The sequence below is a fragment of the Electrona antarctica genome (genome assembly GCF_951216825.1).
Source record: "Electrona antarctica genome assembly, chromosome: 13".
Lineage (NCBI taxonomy): Eukaryota > Metazoa > Chordata > Actinopteri > Myctophiformes > Myctophidae > Electrona > Electrona antarctica.
In genome coordinates, this window is record NC_136794.1 from 50,158,935 (window position 1) to 50,186,111 (window position 27,177).

Below are 27,177 nucleotides of genomic sequence, written 5' to 3' on the forward strand. Positions count from 1 at the left end.
TTAATCTGGTCTGCCTCTGATCACAGTCACATATTAACACCTTTAATCTGGTCTGCCTCTGATCACAGTCACATATTAACACCTTTAACCTGGTCTGCCTCTGATCACAGTCACATATTAACACCTTTAATCTGCTCTGCCTCTGATCACAGTCACATATTAACACCTTTAATCTGGTCTGCCTCTGATCACAGTCACATATTAACACCTTTAATCTGGTCTGCCTCTGATCACAGTCACATATTAACACCTTTAATCTGGTCTGCCTCTGATCACAGTCACATATTAACACCTTTAATCTGGTCTGCCTCTGATCATATTAACACCTTTAATCTGGTCTGCCTCTGATCACAGTCACATATTAACACCTTTAATCTGCTCTGCCTCTGATCAGTCACATATTAACACCTTTAATCTGGTCTGCCTCTGATCACAGTCACATATTAACACCTTTAATCTGGTCTGCCTCTGATCACAGTCACATATTAACACCTTTAATCTGCTCTGCCTCTGATCACAGTCACATATTAACACCTTTAATCTGGTCTGCCTCTGATCACAGTCACATATTAACACCTTTAATCTGCTCTGCCTCTGATCACAGTCACATATTAACACCTTGAATCTGGTCTGCCTCTAATCATATTAACATCTTTAATCTGGTCTGCCTCTGATCACAGTCACATATTAACACCTTTAATCTGGTCTGCCTCTGATCATATTAACACCTTTAATCTGGTCTGCCTCTGATCACAGTCACATATTAACACCTTTAACCTGGTCTGCCTCTGATCACAGTCACATATTAACACCTTTAATCTGGTCTGCCTCTGATCACAGTCACATATTAACACCTTTAATCTGCTCTGCCTCTGATCACAGTCACATATTAACACCTTTAACCTGGTCTGCCTCTGATCACAGTCACATATTAACACCTTTAACCTGGTCTGCCTCTGATCACAGTCACATATTAACACCTTTAATCTGGTCTGCCTCTGATCACAGTCACATATTAACACCTTTAATCTGCTCTGCCTCTGATCACAGTCACATATTAACATCTTTAATCTGGTCTGCCTCTGATCACAGTCACATATTAACACCTTTAATCTGGTCTGCCTCTGATCACAGTCACATATTAACATCTTTAATCTGGTCTGCCTCTGATCACAGTCACATATTAACATCTTTAATCTGGTCTGCCTCTGATCACAGTCACATATTAACACCTTTAATCTGGTCTGCCTCTGATCACAGTCACATATTAACACCTTTAATCTGGTCTGCCTCTGATCATATTAACACCTTTAATCTGCTCTGCCTCTGATCACAGTCACATATTAACACCTTTAATCTGGTCCGCCTCTGATCACAGTCACATATTAACACCTTTAATCTGCTCTGCCTCTGATCACAGTCACATATTAACACCTTTAATCTGGTCTGCCTCTGATCACAGTCACATATTAACACCTTTAATCTGGTCTGCCTCTGATCACAGTCACATATTAACACCTTTAATCTGCTCTGCCTCTGATCACAGTCACATATTAACACCTTTAATCTGGTCTGCCTCTGATCACAGTCACATATTAACACCTTGAATCTGGTCTGCCTCTAATCATATTAACACCTTTAATCTGGTCTGCCTCTGATCACAGTCACATATTAACATCTTTAAACTGGTCTGCCTCTGATCATATTAACATCTTTAATCTGGTCTGCCTCTGATCACAGTCACATATTAACACCTTTAATCTGCTCTGCCTCTGATCACAGTCACATATTAACACCTTTAATCTGCTCTGCCTCTGATCACAGTCACATATTAACACCTTTAATCTGGTCTGCCTCTGATCACAGTCACATATTAACACCTTTAATCTGGTCTGCCTCTGATCACAGTCACATATTAACACCTTTAATCTGGTCTGCCTCTGATCACAGTCACATATTAACACCTTTAATCTGGTCTGCCTCTGATCACAGTCACATATTAACACCTTTAATCTGGTCTGCCTCTGATCACAGTCACATATTAACACCTTTAATCTGGTCTGCCTCTGATCACAGTCACATATTAACACCTTTAATCTGCTCTGCCTCTGATCACAGTCACATATTAACACCTTTAATCTGGTCTGCCTCTGATCAGTCACATATTAACACCTTTAATCTGGTCTGCCTCTGATCACAGTCACATATTAACACCTTTAATCTGGTCTGCCTCTGATCACAGTCACATATTAACACCTTTAATCTGGTCTGCCTCTGATCACAGTCACATATTAACATCTTTAATCTGGTCTGCCTCTGATCATATTAACACCTTTAATCTGGTCTGCCTCTGATCAGTCACATATTAACACCTTTAATCTGGTCTGCCTCTGATCACAGTCACATATTAACACCTTTAATCTGGTCTGCCTCTGATCACAGTCACATATTAACACCTTTAATCTGCTCTGCCTCTGATCACAGTCACATATTAACACCTTTAATCTGGTCTGCCTCTGATCACAGTCACATATTAACACCTTTAATCTGGTCTGCCTCTGATCATATTAACACCTTTAATCTGGTCTGCCTCTGATCACAGTCACATATTAACACCTTTAATCTGGTCTGCCTCTGATCACAGTCACATATTAACACCTTGAATCTGGTCTGCCTCTGATCAGTCACATATTAACACCTTTAATCTGGTCTGCCTCTGATCACAGTCACATATTAACACCTTTAATCTGGTCTGCCTCTGATCACAGTCACATATTAACATCTTTAATCTGGTCTGCCTCTGATCATATTAACACCTTTAATCTGGTCTGCCTCTGATCAGTCACATATTAACACCTTTAATCTGGTCTGCCTCTGATCACAGTCACATATTAACACCTTTAATCTGGTCTGCCTCTGATCACAGTCACATATTAACACCTTTAATCTGGTCTGCCTCTGATCACAGTCACATATTAACACCTTTAATCTGGTCTGCCTCTGATCACAGTCACATATTAACACCTTTAATCTGGTCTGCCTCTGATCACAGTCACATATTAACACCTTTAATCTGGTCTGCCTCTGATCACAGTCACATATTAACACCTTTAATCTGGTCTGCCTCTGATCAGTCACATATTAACACCTTTAATCTGGTCTGCCTCTGATCATATTAACACCTTTAATCTGGTCTGCCTCTGATCACAGTCACATATTAACACCTTTAATCTGGTCTGCCTCTGATCACAGTCACATATTAACACCTTTAATCTGGTCTGCCTCTGATCACAGTCACATATTAACACCTTTAATCTGCTCTGCCTCTGATCACAGTCACATATTAACACCTTTAATCTGCTCTGCCTCTGATCACAGTCACATATTAACACCTTTAATCTGCTCTGCCTCTGATCATATTAACACCTTTAATCTGGTCTGCCTCTGATCACAGTCACATATTAACACCTTTAATCTGGTCTGCCTCTGATCACAGTCACATATTAACATCTTTAATCTGGTCTGCCTCTGATCACAGTCACATATTAACACCTTTAATCTGGTCTGCCTCTGATCACAGTCACATATTAACACCTTTAATCTGGTCTGCCTCTGATCATATTAACACCTTTAATCTGGTCTGCCTCTGATCACAGTCACATATTGTAATGTAGACAAACGATTTCACTGGTTTGGAAAGTGGCGAATCGGTAAAAATGCAGAAAGGCTTCTTCTTCTCTTTAAAGCTGTTTATTGTAAATCCTTGTACAGAAAAGTCTGCCCAAAACAGCCCTGTGTTGCAGATAATAAACAAAAAGTATCCTCAATGAGAAATAGTCCAAACAAAAGGGTCCTTCTTAACACATATTAACAACTTTAATCTGGTCTGCCTCTGATCGCAGTCACAGATAATAAGCAAAGACTGGCTGCACATCTCGGTGATAAAGAGACACATTTAGAATGGAGCAAACTACAGACACCGTCACGGTTCAACTGGTACACCATATTTAAACTACAGACACCGTCACGGTTGAACTGGTACACCATATTTAAACTACAGACACCGTCACGGTTCAACTGGTACACCATATTTAAACTACAGACACCGTCACGGTTCAACTGGTACACCATATTTAAACTACAGACACCGTCACGGTTCAACTGGTACACCATATTTAAACTACAGACACCGTCACGGTTCAACTGGTACACCATATTTAAACTACAGACACCGTCACGGTTCAACTGGTACACCATATTTAAACTACAGACACCGTCACGGTTCAACTGGTACACCATATTTAAACTACAGACACCGTCACGGTTCAACTGGTACACCATATTTAAACTACAGACACCGTCACGGTTCAACTGGTACACCATATTTAAACTACAGACACCGTCACGGTTCAACTGGTACACCATATTTAAACTACAGACACCGTCACGGTTCAACTGGTACACCATATTTAAACTACAGACACCGTCACGGTTCAACTGGTACACCATATTTAAACTACAGACACCGTCACGGTTCAACTGGTACACCATATTTCACCCGTAATGTAACAGATTCTGGCGGCTCACTGGTCATAAAGGCTACAGTATATTAAGCTCAATCTATACTAAGACGTGTGTAAATAATTTATATCCGACTGCCTCGTGTTCCTTGACGCACCAGGGCAGCACATTAACACACCAGTCCACGTGGATAGCAACCTTAAACAACCATGTGTCCAACCATCTCGCCCCTCTCGGGTACGGTCGCCCCTAAACCATCTCGCCCCTCTCGGGTACGGTCGCCCCTAAACCATCTCGCCCCGCTCGGGTACGGTCGCCCCTAAACCATCTCGCCCCGCTCGGGTACGGTCGCCCCTAAACCATCTCGCCCGCTCGGGTACGGTCGCCCCTAAACCATCTCGCCCCTCTCGGGTACGGTCGCCCCTAAACCATCTCGCCCCTCTCGGGTACGGTCGCCCCTAAACCATCTCGCCCCTCTCGGGTACGGTCGCCCCTAAACCATCTCGCCCCTCTCGGGTACGGTCGCCCCTAAACCATCTCGCCCCTCTCGGGTACGGTCGCCCCTAAACCATCTCGCCCCGCTCGGGTACGGTCGCCCCTAAACCATCTCGCCCCGCTCGGGTACGGTCGCCCCTAAACCATCTCGCCCCTCTCGGGTACGGTCGCCCCTAAACCATCTCGCCCCTCTCGGGTACGGTCGCCCCTAAACCATCTCGCCCCTCTCGGGTACGGTCGCCCCTAAACCATCTCGCCCCTCTCGGGTACGGTCGCCCCTAAACCATCTCGCCCCTCTCGGGTACGGTCGCCCCTAAACCATCTCGCCCCTCTCGGGTACGGTCGCCCCTAAACCATCTCGCCCCTCTCGGGTACGGTCGCCCCTAAACCATCTCGCCCCTCTCGGGTACGGTCGCCCCTAAACCATCTCGCCCCTCTCGGGTACGGTCGCCCCTAAACCATCTCGCCCCGCTCGGGTACGGTCGCCCCTAAACCATCTCGCCCGCTCGGGTACGGTCGCCCCTAAACCATCTCGCCCCTCTCGGGTACGGTCGCCCCTAAACCATCTCGCCCGTACCATCTCGGGTACGGTCGCCCCTAAACCATCTCGCCCGTACCATCTCGGGTACGGTCGCCCCTAAACCATCTCGCCCCTCTCGGGTACGGTCGCCCCTAAACCATCTCGCCACTCTCGGGTACGGTCGCCCCTAAACCATCTCGCCCCTCTCGGGTACGGTCGCCCCTAAACCATCTCGCCCCTCTCGGGTACGGTCGCCCCTAAACCATCTCGCCCCTCTCGGGTACGGTCGCCCCTAAACCATCTCGCCCCTCTCGGGTACGGTCGACCCTAAACCATCTCGCCCCTCTCGGGTACGGTCGCCCCTAAACCATCTCGCCCCTCTCGGGTACGGTCGCCCCTAAACCATCTCGCCCCTCTCGGGTACGGTCGCCCCTAAACCATCTCGCCCCTCTCGGGTACGGTCGCCCCTAAACCATCTCGCCCCTCTCGGGTACGGTCGCCCCTAAACCATCTCGCCCCTCTCGGGTACGGTCGCCCCTAAACCATCTCGCCCCTCTCGGGTACGGTCGCCCCTAAACTATCTCGCCCCTCTCGGGTACGGTCGCCCCTAAACCATCTCGCCCCTCTCGGGTACGGTCGCCCCTAAACCATCTCGCCCCTACATTTTCCCGCCGACCTCAAACCGACCGTTCGGTGCCGCGGTTCTAGTATTGTTTATTTAGTTTTACTGAGAATAAGGTTAGAAATAAGTTTAGGGTTAGGCATAGTTTTACTGAGGTTAAGTTTAGGAATAAGGTTAGGTTTAGGCATAGTTTTACTGGGGTTAAGTTTAGGAATAAGGTTAGGTTTAGGCATAGTTTTACTGGGGTTAAGTTTAGGAATAAGGTTAGGTTTAGGCATAGTTTTACTGGGGTTAAGTTTAGGAATAAGGTTAGGTTTAGGCATAGTTTTACTGGGGTTAAGTTTAGGAATAAGGTTAGGTTTAGGCATAGTTTTACTGGGGTTAAGTTTAGGAATAAGGTTAGGTTTAGGCATAGTTTTACTGGGGTTAAGTTTAGGAATAAGGTTAGGTTTAGGCATAGTTTTACTGGGGTTAAGTTTAGGAATAAGGTTAGGTTTAACCGTTTAAGCATAATTTACTTAGGTTACTTTAGGAATGCCAACCAGGCCACGCAGTTCCGCCGGCTGTACGCCCGGGGCGAGTTGGTAAAGGGGCGAGTTGGTAAAGGGGCGAGTTGGTAAAGGCTTTCTACATTTCTGGCGGGCTCCGTTGTCTCACCTGTGGATTTGTTGGAGGCTCGTCGTCTGATCTCCGTCACCATGAGCCGAGACACCTGGGTGGTGAACTGGAGCAGGTCAGAGAACTTCTCCGTCATGCTGCTGGGAGGAGCGATGCCAAACACCTGGAGGGACATGAAGGGTTAACAAGGTTTAGCCAAACACCTGGAGGGACATGAAGGGTTAACAAGGTTTAACCAAACACCTGGAGGGACATGAAGGGTTAACAAGGTTTAACCAAACACCTGGAGGGACATGAAGGGTTAACAAGGTTTAACCAAACACCTGGAGGGACATGAAGGGTTAACAAGGTTTAGCCAAACACCTGGAGGGACATGAAGGGTTAACAAGGTTTAGCCAAACACCTGGAGGGACATGAAGGGTTAACAAGGTTTAGCCAAACACCTGGAGGGACATGAAGGGTTAACAAGGTTTAACCAAACACCTGGAGGGACATGAAGGGTTAACAAAGTTTACTCACCTGGAAAACAGTGTTGTTTTTGTCGACTAAAACTAAATATATCAACAAGTTCGTCACAAAATAAAAAGTAGACTAAAATGTTAGGAAGGGACTAGTGGACAAGAGATCCAGTAGAAGTCATTTTACACTTGGTTGCATGCTGGAAATAGCTGATCTACAAGCTCACAACGCGTCGCGCTGCGACACGTCGTGAGCTTGTAGATCGGCTATTTTCAGCAAGTGTAAAATCAGCCATTATGATGGCATCAAGGCCCACCAATTGTACAAATCTACAGTTGATTTACTCGACTAAAATGTATTTTGACGGGCCTTGATGCCATCATAATGGCTGATTTTACACTCAGGACAGCCAAATTGGCAGAGAGAGATGATTTGATGACGTCCAAGAGTCTTCACAACTGTTTGCGCTGCTGGGTCGCGAGACATGGCCAAAGCATTTCCGGGGGTCCCCAGAGGGGGTCCCCGGACATGGCCAAAGCATTTCCGGGGGTCTCCAGCCAAAAAGGTTGAGAACCCCTGGATCAAACCACTTTAACCCTCTATCTATTATTGATAATGTGTTATATATTCCATCTACAGATGGAATATATAACAGATGACTCCATCCAGATTCTATCTACATGGTCGCTGCTGACCAGCTAAACAATTCACAATAATGCTAAATTAGGGCAGCATAATATAAATAATAAAACACCACATTGCATTTATTTGGAGAAAATAAATACTTCAACTGAAATATAGCCACTACTATACTAGGCTACAGAATGCACAGCTTTTCCAGGCGACTGGCTCGTGGCTCGTGGCCTGACCTGTGTGTGGTCCATCATTGCATGCGTTGCACCCATGATCATAATGTCTTGGATCTCTCCTGACTAGGCAAGCATGTGCTAATTCAGAACCACCAGTCCTTCTGTACCCTGACCCTTAAAGAACAGGTCTAATTCAGAACCACCAGTCCTTCTGTACCCTGACCCTTAAAGAACAGGTCACAGAGCATTTCATCCAACTAATGGTCATAATGGTAGATCATGTGTTCACCAGGCCTGGGTAGCTCAGTTGGAGAAGTCAAGTTGCTAGTCGTGGCTTTGACTCCAGGCACCGCCGCCGCCTCCGCGTCAGTGTTGGGTTCTTTGACTCCAGGCACCGCCGCCGCCTCCGCGTCAGTGTTGGGTTCTTTGACTCCAGGCACCGCCGCCGCCTCCGCGTCAGTGTTGGGTTCTTTGACTCCAGGCACCGCCGCCGCCTCCGCGTCAGTGTTGGGTTATTTGACTCCAGGCACCGCCGCCGCCTCCGCGTCAGTGTTGGGTTCTTTGACTCCAGGCACCGCCGCCGCCTCCGCGTCAGTGTTGGGTTCTTTGACTCCAGGCACCGCCGCCGCCTCCGCGTCAGTGTTGGGTTCTTTGACTCCAGGCACCGCCGCCGCCTCCGCGTCAGTGTTGGGTTCTTTGACTCCAGGCACCGCCGCCGCCTCCGCGTCAGTGTTGGGTTCTTTGACTCCAGGCACCGCCGCCGCCTCCGCGTCAGTGTTGGGTTCTTTGACTCCAGGCACCGCCGCCGCGTCAGTGTTGGGTTCTTTGACTCCAGGCACCGCCGCCGCCTCCGCGTCAGTGTTGGGTTCTTTGACTCCAGGCACCGCCGCCGCCTCCGCGTCAGTGTTGGGTTCTTTGACTCCAGGCACCGCCGACCGCCTCCGCGTCAGTGTTGGGTTCTTTGACTCCAGGCACCGCCGCCGCCTCCGCGTCAGTGTTGGGTTCTTTGACTCCAGGCACCGCCGCCGCCTCCGCGTCAGTGTTGGGTTCTTTGACTCCAGGCACCGCCGCCGCCTCCGCGTCAGTGTTGGGTTCTTTGACTCCAGGCACCGCTGCCGCCTCCGCGTCAGTGTTGGGTTCTTTGACTCCAGGCACCGCCGCCGCCTCCGCGTCAGTGTTGGGTTCTTTGACTCCAGGCACCGCCGCCGCCTCCGCGTCAGTGTTGGGTTCTTTGACTCCAGGCACCGCCGCCGCCTCCGCGTCAGTGTTGGGTTTGACTCCAGGCACCGCCGCCGCCTCCGCGTCAGTGTTGGGTTTGACTCCAGGCACCGCCGCCGCCTCCGCGTCAGTGTTGGGTCTTTGACTCCAGGCACCGCCGCCGCCTCCGCGTCAGTGTTGGGTTTTTTTACACTTGGTTTCATGCTGAAAATAGCAGATCTACAAGCTCACAACGCATTGCAGCGCGACACGTTGTAGATCTTGTAGATATGCTATTTTCAGCAAGTGTAAAAACAGCCATTACGACGGCATCAAGGCCCGCCAAAACACATTTCAGTCGACTAAATCAACCGTAGATTTAGTCGACTAAAACTAGACTAACACTAAAACATTCCAGGTGACTAAAATGTGACTAAAACTAAATGAAAGATTCATTCCAGAGACATGACTAAACTAAAATAAGAAATGTGCTGCCAAAAACACTGTGATGCAACACCTTTGTTTTCTCTCGGCTTAATTACTGCAACGCACTTTATCTGGACTGCCTAAGAAAACAACTGACAGATTACAACTTGTCCAAAATGCAGCAGCCAGAGTTTTAACTAGAACTAAGATGAGAGAACATATTACTCCAGTTTAGGCTTCACTGCACTGGCTTCCGGTTGTTTTTAGGATTGATTTTAACATTATGTTACTAGTTTATAAAGCTCTCAATGGTCTGACACCTTCCTACCTACATGACTGCCTGCCTAAATATGTCCCAAACCTTCCTACCTACATGACTGCCTGTCTAAATATGTCCCAAACCTTCCTACCTACATGACTGCCTGCCTAAATATGTCCCAAACCTTCCTACCTTCATGACTGCCTGTCTAAATATGTCCCAAACCTTCCTACCTACATGACTGCCTGCCTAAATATGTCCCAAACCTTCCTACCTACATGACTGCCTGCCTAAATATGTCCCAAACCTTCCTACCTTCATGGCTGCCTGTCTAAATATGTCCCAAACCTTCTTACCTACATGACTGCCTGCCTAAATATGTCCCAAACCTTCCTACCTTCATGACTGCCTGTCTAAATATGTCCCAAACCTTCCTACCTACATGACTGCCTGTCTAAATATGTCCCAAACCTTCCTACCTACATATGTCCCAAACCTTCCTACCTACATGACTGCCTGCCTAAATATGTCCCAAACCTTCCTACCTTCATGACTGCCTGCCTAAATATGTCCCAAACCTTCCTACCTACATGACTGCCTGCCTAAATATGTCCCAAACATTCCTACCTACATGACTGCCTGTCTATGTCCCAAACCTTCCTACCTACATGACTGCCTGCCTAAATATGTCCCAAACCTTCTTACCTACATGACTGCCTGTCTAAATATGTCCCAAACCTTCCTACCTACATGACTGCCTGTCTAAATATGTCCCAAACCTTCCTACCTACATGACTGCCTGCCTAAATATGTCCCAAACCTTCCTACCTACATGACTGCCTGCCTAAATATGTCCCAAACCTTCCTACCTACATGACTGCCTGTCTAAATATGTCCCAAACCTTCCTACCTACATGACTGCCTGCCTAAATATGTCCCAAACCTTCCTACCTACATGACTGCCTGCCTAAATATGTCCCAAACCTTCCTACCTACATGACTGCCTGCCTAAATATGTCCCAAACCTTCCTACCTACATGACTGCCTGTCTAAATATGTCCCAAACCTTCCTACCTACATGACTGCCTGTCTAAATATGTCCCAAACCTTCCTACCTACATGACTGCCTGTCTAAATATGTCCCAAACCTTCCTACCTACATGACTGCCTGCCTAAATATGTCCCAAACCTTCCTACCTACATGACTGCCTGCCTAAATATGTCCCAAACCTTCCTACCTACATGACTGCCTGCCTAAATATGTCCCAAACCTTCCTACCTACATGACTGCCTGCCTAAATATGTCCCAAACCTTCCTACCTACATGACTGCCTGCCTAAATATGTCCCAAACCTTCCTACCTACATGACTGCCTGCCTAAATATGTCCCAAACCTTCCTACCTACATGACTGCCTGCCTAAATATGTCCCAAACCTTCCTACCTACATGACTGCCTGCCTAAATATGTCCCAAACCTTCCTACCTACATGACTGCCTGCCTAAATATGTCCCAAACCGCCCCTCAGGTCTTCCACTGCTGGCCTGCTCGCTTTGCCTTAAAAAATGAAACGGTGAAGCAGCGTTTTGCTTCTAGGGGCCAACGGCGTGGAACAAACTCCCACTGTACCTTCGACAGGCAGCCTCTGTAGACATTGTTATACACTCTTGCTTTTAATTGATCTTTTACATTTTTTGTTATTCATGTCCTCACTGTATTGCATTACTGCTACTATTTTTTAATGTTTTATGGCTTGCTTTTATTTTCTTTCTTTCTCCATTGCTCTGTAAAGCACTTTGAGCTGCATTTCATGTCATGAAAGGTGCTATACCAATAAAGTTGTATTATTATTATTAACAAGCATCAGTCACCCTGTTGAAGACGGGCAGCATCATGTACAGCTTCTCCTCCTGCTCCTTCTGGGTCATGTGACGCGGCGGGTGGCACAGCTCCGAGAAGAGGCGGCGGAGGTGCATGAGGCCCAGAGCGTTGTCCTGAGGGCTGCACGACTCCTCCTGCCGCGGCCGGCCCATGATCCTCTTCACCATGTTCATCCTGGTGGCGAGGGGCTTGGGCAGGCCAAAGCCGGCCCTGCAATACAGACAGACACAGAGAGAGAAGTTGGTGAGTGGCTTGGGCAGGCCAAAGCACCCTGCATTACTTACTTACAGACAGACAGACAGACAGACAGACAGACAGACAGACAGACAGAGAGTGGCTTGGGCCAATATATATATATCCCACCCTTTTCACAATGGCCTGTTATAGCGCCACCAACAGGTGGATTTTAGCAAAACACATTTGGAACAAACTGCCGGAAATCATCCAATTGCCATCCAAGGCGTAAGAAGAAATGGCACCCTTTTCACATTGGCCTATTATAGTGCCACCAGGAGGCCACAACCTGACCTGCCCTGGTGGAGACCTGTCCTATTATAGCGCCACCAGGAGGCCACAACCTGACCTGCCCTGGTGGAGACCTGTCCTATTATAGCGCCACCAGGAGGCCACAACCTGACCTGCCCTGGTGGAGACCTGTCCTATTATAGCGCCACCAGGAGGCCACAACCTGACCTGCCCTGGTGGAGACCTGTTCCCAGAGAGGGGGAACTTTATCTAGTTTTGTCCATGAAATGCTACTCTGTAGGAGAGCTGCATGGCGTTGACGTCAGTGTCACAGTGTCGTCACAGTGATGTCACTGTGACGACACTGTGACGTCACTGTGACACTGTGACGACACTGTGACGTCACTGTGACACTGTGACGTCACAGTGACGTCACAGTGACGTCACAGTGTCACTGTGACGTCACTGTGACAATGTGACGTCACTGTGACACTGTGACGTCACTGTGACGTCACTGTGACGTCACAGTGACGTCACTGTGACGTCACAGTGACGTCACTGTGCCACTGTGACGTCACAGTGTCACACACCGCCTGCTGGTATCATCCTGTTCATTGGCTCGTACTGTAACAGGATAATGTTTTCCGTAGTCATACAGTGTTCCGTGACGTTTGCCCTTGCATTTCTTTGACTTAAGACTGGGGAGGAATCCACAGAAAAATTTACTTTCATCTCGTCTGCCTCTGATCATATATTGATGAAGCCTGCAAAATCTCAGAGATGAAGTAATAGGTTGAGATATTCTTCAAAAGATGAGTCATCACAGACCGAGTTAAAAGCACTGTGGGGGTTGAACTGGGACGCTGCATTTTACACACAACTTAACCCATTCTGGCGGCTCACTGGTCATATACTGTATATTAACCCATTTAGGCCCGACGAAATTTAAAAATGTCTTCTAAATCATGACAGTTTTCTGAAATACCTATGTTTATGTCAGTAGTGCTCAATATTTCATGTCAAGGACCCCGAGAATTATATTTAATTGGCCGCCGACCCTCATCTGAACATATGTTGTTTCAGGGCCCCCCCAGAAGCAAAGATTTGAGTTAAAAACATTCACTCTGAAAGAATATATATTCAAAGATTTGAGGCACAGTTTCACGATTTTTCAAAAATAGCAGATCTACAAGCTCGTAGCGCAGCACCGAGTGCCGCACTACGAGCTTGTAGATCTGCTATTTTTCAAAAGCTAAAGTATAACATAATACCCATCCTGGACGGGTTCAATGGGTCCATGCAGAATGAGCTCCCATCCAGACCAAGATGTGTGTAAATAATTGATATCTGACTGGCCTGGGGGGGGGGGGGGGGGGGGGGGGGAACGCAATAATAACACAACAGTCCACGTGGATAACAAGCTCAGACATATTATGTAGCATAACAGCATCTAATACATGCACTGGGTAGAGACACACACACAAACACACACCCACGCGCACTTTTTCAAGACGACGAGCGATCACACCATTTAAGTTTGATTTTCATGAAACGAAGGTGCATGCGCGACGGGATGAGTCTTCAAAAGGTTTGTGAAAATCTCTGCAGTGAAGGTTATTTGACTATTTCAATTCAATGCAGACTCGTGTTAATACAGGTCATGCATTGCTGTTTTTGTTAAGTGCATTTCCTGCCAAGTAATAATAATAATGGAGTGCATTTTTATAGCGCTTTTCTATGTACTACGTGCTTTACTCAAAGCGCATTACAACACGGTTCATTCATTCATTCATTGGGAGGTGAAGGTTCATTCATTCATACGTTGGGAGGTGAAGGTTCATTCATTCATACATTGGGAGGTGAAGGTTCATTCATTCATACATTGGGAGGTGACGGTTCATTCATTCATACATTGGGAGGTGAAGGTTCATTCATTCATACGTTGGGAGGTGAAGGTTCATTCATTCATTCATTGGGAGGTGAAGGTTCATTCATTCATTCATTGGGAGGTGAAGGTTCATTCATTCATACATTGGGAGGTGAAGGTTCATTCATTCATACATTGGGAGGTGACGGTTCATTCATTCATACATTGGGAGGTGAAGGTTCATTCATCCATACATTGGGAGGTGAAGGTTAATTCATTCATACATTGGGAGGTGAAGGTTCATTCATTCATACATTGGGAGGTGAAGGTTCATTCATCCATACATTGGGAGGTGAAGGTTCATTCATTCATACATTGGGAGGTGACGGTTCATTCATTCATACATTGGGAGGTGAAGGTTCATTCATCCATACATTGGGAGGTGACGGTTCATTAATTCATACATTGGGAGGTGAAGGTTCATTCATCCATACATTGGGAGGTGAAGGTTCATTCATCCATACATTGGGAGGTGAAGGTTCATTCATTCATACATTGGGAGGTGAAGGTTCATTCATTCATTCATTGGGAGGTGAAGGTTCATTCATTCATACATTGGGAGGTGAAGGTTCATTCATTCATACGTTGGGAGGTGAAGGTTCATTCATTCATACATTGGGAGGTGAAGGTTCATTCATTCATACATTGGGAGGTGAAGGTTCATTCATCCATACATTGGGAGGTGAAGGTTCATTCATTCATACATTGGGAGGTGAAGGTTCATTCATTCATACATTGGGAGGTGAAGGTTCATTCATTCATACATTGGGAGGTGAAGGTTCATTCATTCATACATTGGGAGGTGAAGATTCATTCATTCATACATTGGGAGGTGAAGGTTCATTCATTCATACATTGGGAGGTGAAGGTTCATTCATTCATACATTGGGAGGTGAAGGTTCATTCATTCATACATTGGGAGGTGAAGGTTCATTCATTCATACATTGGGAGGTGAAGGTTCATTCATTCATACATTGGGAGGTGAAGCGGCGAACAGTCGACGCCAGCGTCCTCACTTCCCACATTCACACAGAAGGTGGCGAGCTCACACCGACCGACTCATTGGAGGCAATGTGGGGTTCAGTGTCTTCTTGCTCAAGGACACTGACATGTAGACAGGAGGAGGAGCCAGGATTCGAATCACCAACCCATGGACAACCTGCTCTACCTCCTGAGCCACAGCCGCCCCAAAGTACACTCTGGTTTCCCTAAACATGCGAGCATACTGCTCGCTGAGGCCACGGGCTGCATTGTTTATTCATGTGCAGAATGCTAATTCATGCAAATGAGGCTCTAAATAACACTGACTGTAGTCTTTTTTTTAGAATCATAAATCATAACAGTCCATTTCTGGGGGACAAACATACATATTGTGATGTCATCGTCCCGGTGTCCCAATTAGGAGTATATTATACAAGCTCTCAAAAAGACAACAACAAACAATCACAACAGCTCCCGTCTTAAATATCACTAGGCCCTTTAGGTCAGTCCTTCTGGCTTAACTGAGACCAGATTCTATAAATGTTCCTGAATATGATGTGTATTTGGCCGCCGACCCCCATCTGAAAATGTGTTGTTTCAGGGAGCAAATATTAAAAAAAAAACATTTGCTGTGAAATAATATATATTCAAAGATTTGCACACGTTTTCTAGACAATTTAATCTACAAGCTAATAGATCTACAATCATGTGCTGCGCTATGAGCTTGTAGATCTTCTATATTTTGACAAAGTACTGGAGTTTTCTTCCAACAGAGAACTAAGTTCCCAAGGCCTCTGGGTGAACGGAGCCCTTCAACAGGCCAGGTGGCCTCTGGGCGAACGGAGCCCTTCAACAGGCCAGGTGGCCTCTGGGCAAACGGAGCCCTTCAACAGGCCAGGTGGCCTCTGGGCAAACAGAGCCCTTCAACAGGCCAGGTGGCCTCTGGGTGAACGGAGCCCTTCAACAGGCCAGGTGGCCTCTGGGTGAACGGAGCCCTTCAACAGGCCAGGTGGCCTCTGGGTGAACGGAGCCCTTCAACAGGCCAGGTGGCCTCTGGGCGAACGGAGCCCTTCAACAGCCCAGGTGGCCTCTGGGCGAACGGAGCCCTTCAACAGCCCAGGTGGCCTCTGGGCGAACAGAGCCCTTCAACAGCCCAGGTGGCCTCTGGGCGAACAGAGCCCTTCAACAGGCCAGGTGGCCTCTGGGCGAACGGAGCCCTTCAACAGGCCAGGTGGCCTCTGGGTGAACGGAGCCCTTCAACAGGCCAGGTGGCCTCTGGGCGAACGGAGCCCTTCAACAGGCCAGGTGGCCTCTGGGCGAACGGAGCCCTTCAACAGGCCAGGTGGCCTCTGGGCGAACGGAGCCCTTCAACAGGCCAGGTGGCCTCTGGGCGAACGGAGCCCTTCAACAGGCCAGGTGGCCTCTGGGCGAACGGAGCCCTTCAACAGGCCAGGTGGCCTCTGGGCGAACGGAGCCCTTCAACAGGCCAGGTGGCCTCTGGGCGAACGGAGCCCTTCAACAGGCCAGGTGGTCTCTGGGCAAACGGAGCCCTTCAACAGGCCAGGTGGCCTCTGGGCAAACGGAGCCCTTCAACAGGCCAGGTGGCCTCTGGGCGAACGGAGCCCTTCAACAGGCCAGGTGGCCTCTGGGCGAACGGAGCCCTTCAACAGGCCAGGTGGCCTCTGGGCGAACGGAGCCCTTCAACAGGCCAGGTGGCCTCTGGGCGAACAGAGCCCTTCAACAGGCCAGGTGGCCTCTGGGCAAACAGAGCCCTTCAACAGGCCAAGTGGCCTCTGGGCGAACGGAGCCCTTCAACAGGCCAGGTGGCCTCTGGGTGAACGGAGCCCTTCAACAGGCCAGGTGGCCTCTGGGCAAACGGAGCCCTTCAACAGGCCAGGTGGCCTCTGGGTGAACGGAGCCCTTCAACAGGCCAGGTGGCCTCTGGGCAAACAGAGCCCTTCAACAGGCCAAGTGGCCTCTGGGCGAACGGAGCCCTTCAACAGGCCAGGTGGCCTCTGGGCGAACGGAGCCCTTCAACAGGCCAGGTGTCGTAGAAACTATGGTTTTTGAATAACCAGCGTCATTATGTTGCCACTGTAGCACCGACAGTCCCTCCCTGGCCATGGACGGTGAAGGGGACGTTCCACGCCCTGGCCTCGACCTGCCAGGTGGACGATGCTGTGGCCATATTACACGTTTCGCAAGACGGACTCGTACCGACTATTGCTACTTGTGGGGAATGCCACAAAGAGATTGTTGACCTTGATGCCTGCGTACACAACGGAGTCAGCCACTTCAAATCATCTGTGGTAGACTAAGAAGTAAAGTAAAGTAAAGTGGGCCTTGGCAGTGGACACTCACATGCTAGTGCAGCGAGCCTGAGCAGACTGACGAACATACCAACGATAATGAATGGCTGTTTTTCAACCATCTTCATCCCCAGTTTGATATGCAACAGGCTACGGAACCCCATTTAATGGCATTTATATCTCTGAGACCCCAATTTATATTGTCAAATCAATGTTAATTGGAGAGTGTACAAATGGAACCAAATGGACACGGTCCATTTGGTTCCATTTGTACACTCTCAGAGTTACAGACCCATAAGGGTCCATTTGGTTCCAAACTATGATGTAGCTGGGGACCCCCTGGAACTCCCTCAAGGACCCCTGGGGGTCCCCGGACCCCACTTTGGGAACTACTGCCGTATACAGACCACCTTCAGAAGCCTCGATGGACGAAAGCTGAGACTGAGCTATCCGACAATACACAAACAAAACACGTACAGAATAATCAAGATTAAGAAGTGCTGGAGAAGGGAAAGGAAAGGTTTGAATGATTTTTCTTTTTATATAAACAAATCAACGTGCCAACTTTGATTTGGAACGCACATCTCATATACTCAGCAGAACATAAACGCTGGTTGCCCAGCAGACTATGTGTCTACCTCCAATACTAGTCACTTTGTGTTACCTTTAGACCGGAGGACGATTTAAAAAAAGAAAAGAAATGTCTTCTAAATCCTGACAGTTTTCTGATGAACCCATGTTTATATGTCAGCGGTGCTCAACCTTTTTCACATCAAGGACCTCCAGAATTATATGTATTTGGCTGCGGACCCCCATCTGAAAATATGTTGTTCCAGGGACCCCCCAGAAGCAAAGTAAAACTGTTCGCTCTGAAATAAATTTATATATTCAGCGGCACTCGGTGCCACGCTACAAGCTTGTAGATCTGCTATTTTTAAATAGCTAAAGTATGACATAATGCTTAAAACACCAAAAGGGGTTCCCGTTTTTTTTATGATGGAGAAAAACTGATTTTGAGATACTGTCACAAAACGAAACGAGAAAAGGTTTTAGACCTAATGAGAAACGATGGTGATTTCCAGCGTGTTTTCACTGCTGTCTCTACCAAGACGACAGCGTTAAGTATACCTGCTTTCAGCTCGTTAGTGTGTGTTAGTGTGTGTTAGTGTGTGTTAGTGTGTGTTAGTGTGTTAGTGTGTGTTAGTGTGTTAGTGTGTGTGTGTTAGTGTGTGTGTGTGTTAGTGTGTGTGTGTTAGTGTGTGTGTTAGTGTGTGTTAGTGTGTTAGTGTTAGTGTGTGTGTGTGTGTGTGTGTGTGTGTTAGTGTGTTAGTGTGTGTGTTAGTGTGTTAGTGTTAGTGTGCTTAGCTTTGTGCTGCTTTCTTAAGTGATTCCATTACTTCAAATTCCTAGAATAATCTCAGTGTGTTTTCTGTCCAGCAGAAAGTGGCCTTTGCATCGACCCCATCATCATCATGAGACATGCATCTGAGACAGAATGAAAACACACACATGGAATGAAGATAAATAAAACCCCATGACTGTAAATGTAATGATGATGTTTAGGTATGATTATTCTAAACCCATTGTTGTTGCTTTGCTTTATGACCTTTCTGAGACCAGTAGTGTGTATGGAAGATGCTTCTAAACTTGGATTCTATTGCTAGTTTGATCACTTCAAATACTCTGTCCTCTTAACCCATTCTGGGTGGGAACCCCTTTTCTTTTTTTGAAGCATTATGTTATACTTTAGCTTTTGAGAAATAGCAGATCTACAAGCTCGTAGCGCGGCGCCGAGTGCCGCGCTACGAGCTTGTAGGTCTATTTTTTTTTTTAAACGTGAAAATGTAGTGCAAATCTTTGAATATATATTCTTTCAAAGCCATTTTTTTAGCTCAAATCTTTGCTTCTGGGGGGGGGGGGGGGGGTCCCTGGAACAACATATTTTCTGATGGGGGTCGGCGGCCAAATACAGATAATTCTGGGGGTCCTCGACATGAAAAAGGTTGAGAACCACTGACTGGATTTAGAAGACATTATTTTAGAATCGTCTAAATGGGTTAAAATAACTAATGACCGAAAACAGCGGATCTACAAGGTCACAACACGTCGCACTGCTCTTTGGTTCCACAGAAGGCTTCTATTCTATGGTGTCCAAATGACTCAAATCAGCCATGGAGACTGAGAACTTTAATCCATCCAAACAGCTGTAACTTAGTGCTTTACAGCTGTTACAGCAGTGTACCACCATCTACTGTTAGGCTACTCTCTAGAAGCACAGCAGTGTACCACCATCTACTGTTAGGCTACTCTCTAGAAGCACAGCAGTGTACCACCATCTACTGTTAGGATACTCTCTAGAAGCACAGCAGTGAACCACCATCTACTGTTAGGCTACTCTCTAGAAGCACAGCAGTGTACCACCATCTACTGTTAGGATACTCTCTAGAAGCACAGCAGTGTACCACCATCTACTGTTAGGCTACTCTCTAGAAGCACAGCAGTGAACCACCATCTACTGTTAGGATACTCTCTAGAAGCACAGCAGTGTACCACCATCTACTGTTAGGCTACTCTCTAGAAGCACAGCAGTGTACCACCATCTACTGTTAGGCTACTCTCTAGAAGCACAGCAGTGAACCACCATCTACTGTTAGGCTACTCTCTAGAAGCACAGCAGTGTACCACCATCTACTGTTAGGCTACTCTCTAGAAGCACAGCAGTGTACCACCATCTACTGTTAGGCTACTCTCTAGAAGCACAGCAGTGTACCACCATCTACTGTTAGGCTACTCTCTAGAAGCACAGCAGTGAACCACCATCTACTGTTAGGCTACTCTCTAGAAGCACAGCAGTGTACCACCATCTACTGTTAGGATACTCTCTAGAAGCACAGCAGTGTACCACCATCTACTGTTAGGCTACTCTCTAGAAGCACAGCAGTGAACCACCATCTACTGTTAGGATACTCTCTAGAAGCACAGCAGTGTACCACCATCTACTGTTAGGCTACTCTCTAGAAGCACAGCAGTGTACCACCATCTACTGTTAGGCTACTCTCTAGAAGCACAGCAGTGTAACACCATCTACTGTTAGGCTACTCTCTAGAAGCACAGCAGTGAACCACCATCTACTGTTAGGCTACTCTCTAGAAGCACAGCAGTGTACCACCATCTACTGTTAGGCTACTCTCTAGAAGCACAGCAGTGTACCACCATCTACTGTTAGGCTACTCTCTAGAAGCACAGCAGTGTACCACCATCTACTGTTAGGCTTCTCTCTAGAAGCACAGCAGTGTACCACCATCTACTGTTAGGCTACTCTCTAGAAGCACAGCAGTGTACCACCATCTACTGTTAGGCTACTCTCTCAAACTACTCTCAACTATTTTCACTACTTGTGCAACACAAGGTTTGTGGCCAACAGCAACAACAGTATGTGATGTATTTATAGACAGACACACACACATGTATTAGACTGCATGTCTGGAATAGTTCTTATTAATTCATTTAGACCTGAGGACGATTCTACAAATGTCTTCTAAATCTTTCTGTCAGTGGTGCTGAACCTTTTTTTCATGTCAATTATCTGTATTTGGCCACCGACCCCCATCTGAAAATATGTAGTTCCAGGGACCCCCCCAGAAGCAAAGATTTGAGTTAAAAACCTTCTCTGTGAAAATAATATATATTCAAATTTCAAAGATTTGTGCCACATTTTCACTATTTTTCAAAAATAGCAGATCTACAAGCTTGTAGCGCGGCACTCGGTGCCGCGCTACTTGTAGATCTGCTATTTTTCAATAGCTAAAGTATAACATAATCCTTCCCGTCCAGAATGCGTTAAATGGACTAATCTCACAGCCTCTGTCCAGTTGTTGTGATAGAGATAGACGTCACAGAGCTGCTGCTGCTGCAGGATATTTAACAGGATATTAAAAGGTGAAGGTTTTTTTTGTTTGTTTGTTTTTCTTTCTACACAATTCCGATCAGTGTCGAGAAGAGAGAGTGATAATGTGTTGTTCTGTGAACGGGAGCTTCAATGTGGTGGAAATTGGAATACAACAAATGAAAATGTTAACCGTCTGCGTTTAGAGATTAAAATAGGGTGCATTTTGCATCCCAAAACACAGTTTATAGTTAAGGGACGCAATAAAACAACGACCTCTGCATCCACGGGATGCACTACTGTACTACTGTACTGTTTTTATATTCTAGTTTATTTTGCTAGCTTTAGTTATAATAATCATTTCTTCTTCTGTTTTCTACATTAATATAACCACAATTTATAACCATATAAAATGAAATGGGAGTTAAATGCTGCAATTTGTAAAAATGGAAAAATATGACTCCTAACGTGGTTGAAGTGGGACTAATCAAATGTCCCTGGGACTCATTTCTAAAGGACCATCCCTGCATCCTGGGACTCATTTCTAAAAGACCATCCCTGCATCCTGGGACTCATTTCTAAAAGACCATCCCTGCATCCTGGGACTCATTTCTAAAAGACCATCCCTGCATCCTGGGACTCATTTCTAAAGGACCATCCCTGCATCCTGGGACTCATTTCTAAAAGACCATCCCTGCATCCTGGGACTCATTTCTAAAAGACCATCCCTGCATCCTGGGACTCATTTCTAAAAGACCATCCCTGCATCCTGGGACTAATTTCTAAAAGACCATCCCTGCATCCTGGGACTCATTTCTAAAAGACCATCCCTGCATCCTGGGACTCATTTCTAAAAGACCATCCCTGCATCCTGGGACTCATTTCTAAAAGACCATCCCTGCATCCTGGGACTCATTTCTAAAAGACCATCCCTGCATCCTGGGACTCATTTCTAAAAGACCATCCCTGCATCCTGGGACTCATTTCTAAAAGACCATCCCTGCATCCTGGGACTCATCTCTAAAAGACTATCCCTGCATCCTGGGACTCATTTCTAAAAGACCATCCCTGCATCCTGGGACTCATCTCTAAAAGACCATCCCTGCATCCTGGGACTCATTTCTAAAAGACCATCCCTGCATCCTGGGACTCATTTCTAAAAGACCATCCCTGCATCCTGGGACTCATTTCTAAAGGACCATCCCTGCATCCTGGGACTCATTACATTGAAACCCTATTATATTCACTGAGTGTTAAACCCTCTATAGTTGGTTGGCCGGTTTTGTTCCCCTTAATAGTTTGGTCCCCATTTTCACGCTCTACACCAAATATCTTCACCGAAAATAGCTGATCTACAAGCATGTGTAGATGGGGCTATTTTTTGCTGAATTTCACCTCGTATGACAAACGAGGTCATTCAAATGATATGGTCATTCCTGTGGGCATAAGAAAGAGACACAGGCTCAAGGCCACATACCCAGATACATTAGCATGCTACGAAGACTGGCTCAAAGCCACATCACGCACGATAAGCAACCACATCGACCTTCAGTTTGTTCAATCAACCATTGGAGAATCAATTAACCCATTTTGGGCGGGAACCCCTTTTGGTGTTAGCATTATGTTGTGCTTTAGCTATTGAAAAATAGCAGATCTACAAGCTCATAGCGCGCCACCGAGTGGCGCGCTATGAGCTTGTAGGTCTGCTATTTTTCAAAAATCGAAGAACCACTGACATAGAAACATAGCTTTTTCAGAAAACTGTCAGGATGTAGAAGACATTTTTAGAATCTGATCTCAGGTCAAAATGGGTTAAAGAGGTGTGCTTGTGTTCTAGCGTAGCTAATTGCAGTACGCGTGGCGGGCGCGCACATCGCCATGCCATCGCTGGCTGGCTGCCTGTCACATGACGTTAACACCACCCACACACACACACACACACACACACACACACACACACACACACACACACACACACACACACACACACACACACACACACACACACACACACACACACACACACACACACACACACACACACACACACACACACACACACACACACACACACACACACACACACAGCCTGTCACATGACGTTAACAAGAGGGGGAAACAAAAGCCAAACGAAATCGATTGTTCCTGGAAAGACTCAGACCCCCCCCCCCATAAAGAATCAGACCCCCCCCCCCCCCCCCCCCCCACCGCCCCTAAAGAATCAGACCCCCCCCCCCACCCCCACCGCCCCTAAAGAATCAGACCCCCCCCCCCCACTAAGAATCAGACCCCACCCCCCCCACTAAGAATCAGACCCCACCCCCCCCCACTAAGAATCAGACCCCCCCCCCCATGCATGTCTCTCTCTTTAGGGGGTCCCTGGCATATCTCTTCATACAGGGGGTCCGTAGACTAATGCATGTCTCTCTCTTTAGGGGGTCCCTGGCATATCTCTTCATACAGGGGGTCCGTGGACTAATGCATGTCTCTCGCTTTAGGGGGTCCCTGGCATATCTCTTCATACAGGGGGTCCGTAGACTAATGCATGTCTCTCTCTTTAGGGGGTCCCTGGCATATCTCTTCATACAGGGGGTCCGTAGACTAATGCATGTCTCTCTCTTTAGGGGGTCCCTGGCATATCTCTTCATACAGGGGGTCCGTAGACTAATGCATGTCTCTCTCTTTAGGGGGTCCCTGGCATATCTCTTCATACAGGGGGTCCGTGGACAAATGTATGTCTCTCTCTTTAGGGGGTCCCTGGCATATCTCTTCATACGGGGGGTCCCTGGCATATCTCTTCATACCTCTTCATATCTCTTCATATCTCTTCATGCATTTGTCCGTGGACAAATGCATGTCTCTCTCTTTAGGGGGTCCCTGGCATATCTATTCATATGGGGGGTCCGTGGACAAATGCATGTCTCTCTCTTTAGGGGGTCCCTGGCATATCTCTTCATACGGGGGGTCCCTGGCATATCTCTTCATACGGGGGGTCCCTGGCATATCTCTTCATACGGGGGGTCCCTGGCATATCTCTTCATACGGGGGGTCCCTGGTATATCTCTTCATACGGGGGGTCCCTGGCATATCTATTCATACGGGGGGTCCCTGGCATATCTCTTCATACGGGGGGTCCCTGGCATATCTCTTCATACGGGGGGTCCCTGGCATATCTATTCATACGGGGGGTCCCTGGCATATCTATTCATACGGGGGGTCCCTGGCATATCTATTCATACGGGGGGTCCCTGGCATATCTATTCATACGGGGGGTCCCTGGCATATCTATTCATACGGGGGGTCCCTGGCATATCTCTTCATACGGGGGGTCCCTGGCATATCTATTCATACGGGGGGTCCCTGGCATATCTATTCATATGGGGGGTCCCTGGCATATCTCTTCATACGGGGGGTCCCTGGCATATCTATTCATACGGGGGGTCCCTGGCATATCTATTCATATGGGGGGTCCCTGGCATATCTATTCATACGGGGGGTCCCTGGCATATCTATTCATACGGGGGGTCCCTGGCATATCTATTCATACGGGGGGTCCCTGGCATATCTATTCATACGGGGGGTCCCTGGCATATCTATTCATATGGGGGGGTCCCTGGCATATCTATTCATATGAGTTATCCTGTTACCATGTCTGTCCTAGACCCCCCCCCCCCCACCCCCCCTAGTGAGTTATCCTGTTAGGGTCTGTCCTAGTGAGTTATCCTGTCCTAGTGAGTTATCCTGTTAGGGTCTGTCCTAGTGAGTTATCCTGTCCTAGTGAGTTATCCTGTTTGGTAATCCATCCATGTCTGTTCTAGTGAGTTATCCTGTCCTAGTGAGTTATCCTGTCCTAGTGAGTTATCCTGTCCTAGTGAGTTATCCTGTTCTAGTGAGTTATCCTGTTTGGTAATCCTGTCCTAGTGAGTTATCCTGTTTGGTAATCCTGTTCTAGTGAGTTATCCTGTTTGGTAATCCTGTTCTAGTGAGTTATCCTGTTTGGTAATCCTCAACATCCATGTCTGTCCTAGTGAGTTATCCTGTTTGGTAATCCTGTTCTAGTGAGTTATCCTGTTTGGTAATCCTGTTCTAGTGAGTTATCCTGTTTGGTAATCCTGTCCTAGTGAGTTATCCTGTTTGGTAATCCATGTCTGTCCTAGTGAGTTATCCTGTTTGGTAATCCTGTCCTAGTGAGTTATCCTGTTTGGTAATCCTGTCCTAGTGAGTTATCCTGTTTGGTAATCCATGTCTGTCCTAGTGAGTTATCCTGTTTGGTAATCCTGTCCTAGTGAGTTATCCTGTTTGGTAATCCTGTTCTAGTGAGTTATCCTGTTTGGTAATCCTGTTCTAGTGAGTTATCCTGTTTGGTAATCCTGTTCTAGTGAGTTATCCTGTTTGGTAATCCTGTTCTAGTGAGTTATCCTGTTTGGTAATCCTGTCCTAGTGAGTTATCCTGTTTGGTAATCCATGTCTGTCCTAGTGAGTTATCCTGTTTGGTAATCCTGTCCTAGTGAGTTATCCTGTTTGGTAATCCTGTCCTAGTGAGTTATCCTGTTTGGTAATCCATGTCTGTCCTAGTGAGTTATCCTGTTTGGTAATCCTGTCCTAGTGAGTTATCCTGTTTGGTAATCCTGTTCTAGTGAGTTATCCTGTTTGGTAATCCTGTTCTAGTGAGTTATCCTGTTTGGTAATCCTGTTCTAGTGAGTTATCCTGTTTGGTAATCCTGTTCTAGTGAGTTATCCTGTTTGGTAATCCATGTCTGTCCTAGTGAGTTATCCTGTTTGGTAATCCATGTCTGTCCTAGTGAGTTATCCTGTTTGGTAATCCATCCATGTCTGTCCTAGTGAGTTATCCTGTTTGGTAATCCTGTTCTAGTGAGTTATCCTGTTTGGTATGTCTGTCCTAGTGAGTTATCCTGTTTGGTATGTCTGTTCTAGTGAGTTATCCTGTTTGGTAATCCATGTCTGTTCTAGTGAGTTATCCTGTTTGGTAATCCTGTTCTAGTGAGTTATCCTGTTTGGTAATCCTGTCCTAGTGAGTTATCCTGTTTGGTAATCCCAGTGAGTTATCCTGTTTGGTAATCCCAGTGAGTTATCCTGTTTGGTAATCCCAATGAGGTTATATCGATCAACATTCAACCGTTGCCACACTGCATCTTTAGGAGATATAAACCCAATTAATTCCTGGGTAATAAATGGCCAGTGTTGCCATGTCTACATATTAGAAGAGACTTGTTTCCCTGTAAAGTTGCTTGAAAATATTGGTAGTTGATGGTTCTGGGTTGCGTGTCTTTTTTTTGGTAAAGTAAAATATGTGAGTACTCTTTACACCAGGGGTTCTCAACGTTTTTGGCCGGGGACCCCCGGAAATGCTTTGGCAACGTCTCGGGACCCCCGCCCCGCGCCCTCCCGCCCCCCCAATATAAATTGACTGCTACAATAACCTTAAACCATTTTGGGCGGGAACCCCTTTGTGTTTTAAGCATTGTTATAATTTAGCTATTGAAAAATAGCAGATCTACAAGCTCATAGCGCGCCACCGAGTGGCGCGCTACGAGCTTGTAGGTCTGCTATTTTTGAAAAATCGTGAAAATATATTTTTTTTGAAAATAATTTGGGGACCCCCTAAAATAATTTGGCGACCCCCCGAGGGGTCGCGACCCACGGGTTGAGAACCCCTGCTTTACACCACTGGAAATGGAATCCCAACGAACAACAGGCTGAACCACAGACTAGTCGTCATCGCTGTGCTTGAAGAGGAGAGAAAAGCAGGGTGGGCAGCAGAAAGTGGAGGCCAGGAGAGAA

At 46.9% G+C, this 27,177-nt stretch overlaps 1 protein-coding gene across 1 annotated transcript in view; it reads right to left on the minus strand.

Moving 5' to 3' along the window:
• wdfy3 (WD repeat and FYVE domain containing 3) overlaps positions 1 to 27,177 on the minus strand; it is a 185,836-nt gene that overhangs the window by 116,244 nt on the left and 42,415 nt on the right. Inside the window, 2 exon segments of the mRNA XM_079517855.1 lie at positions 6,816 to 6,939; positions 11,797 to 12,016. Coding sequence (XP_079373981.1) covers positions 6,816 to 6,939; positions 11,797 to 11,979 — 307 coding nt within the window. The 5' untranslated portion in view covers positions 11,980 to 12,016.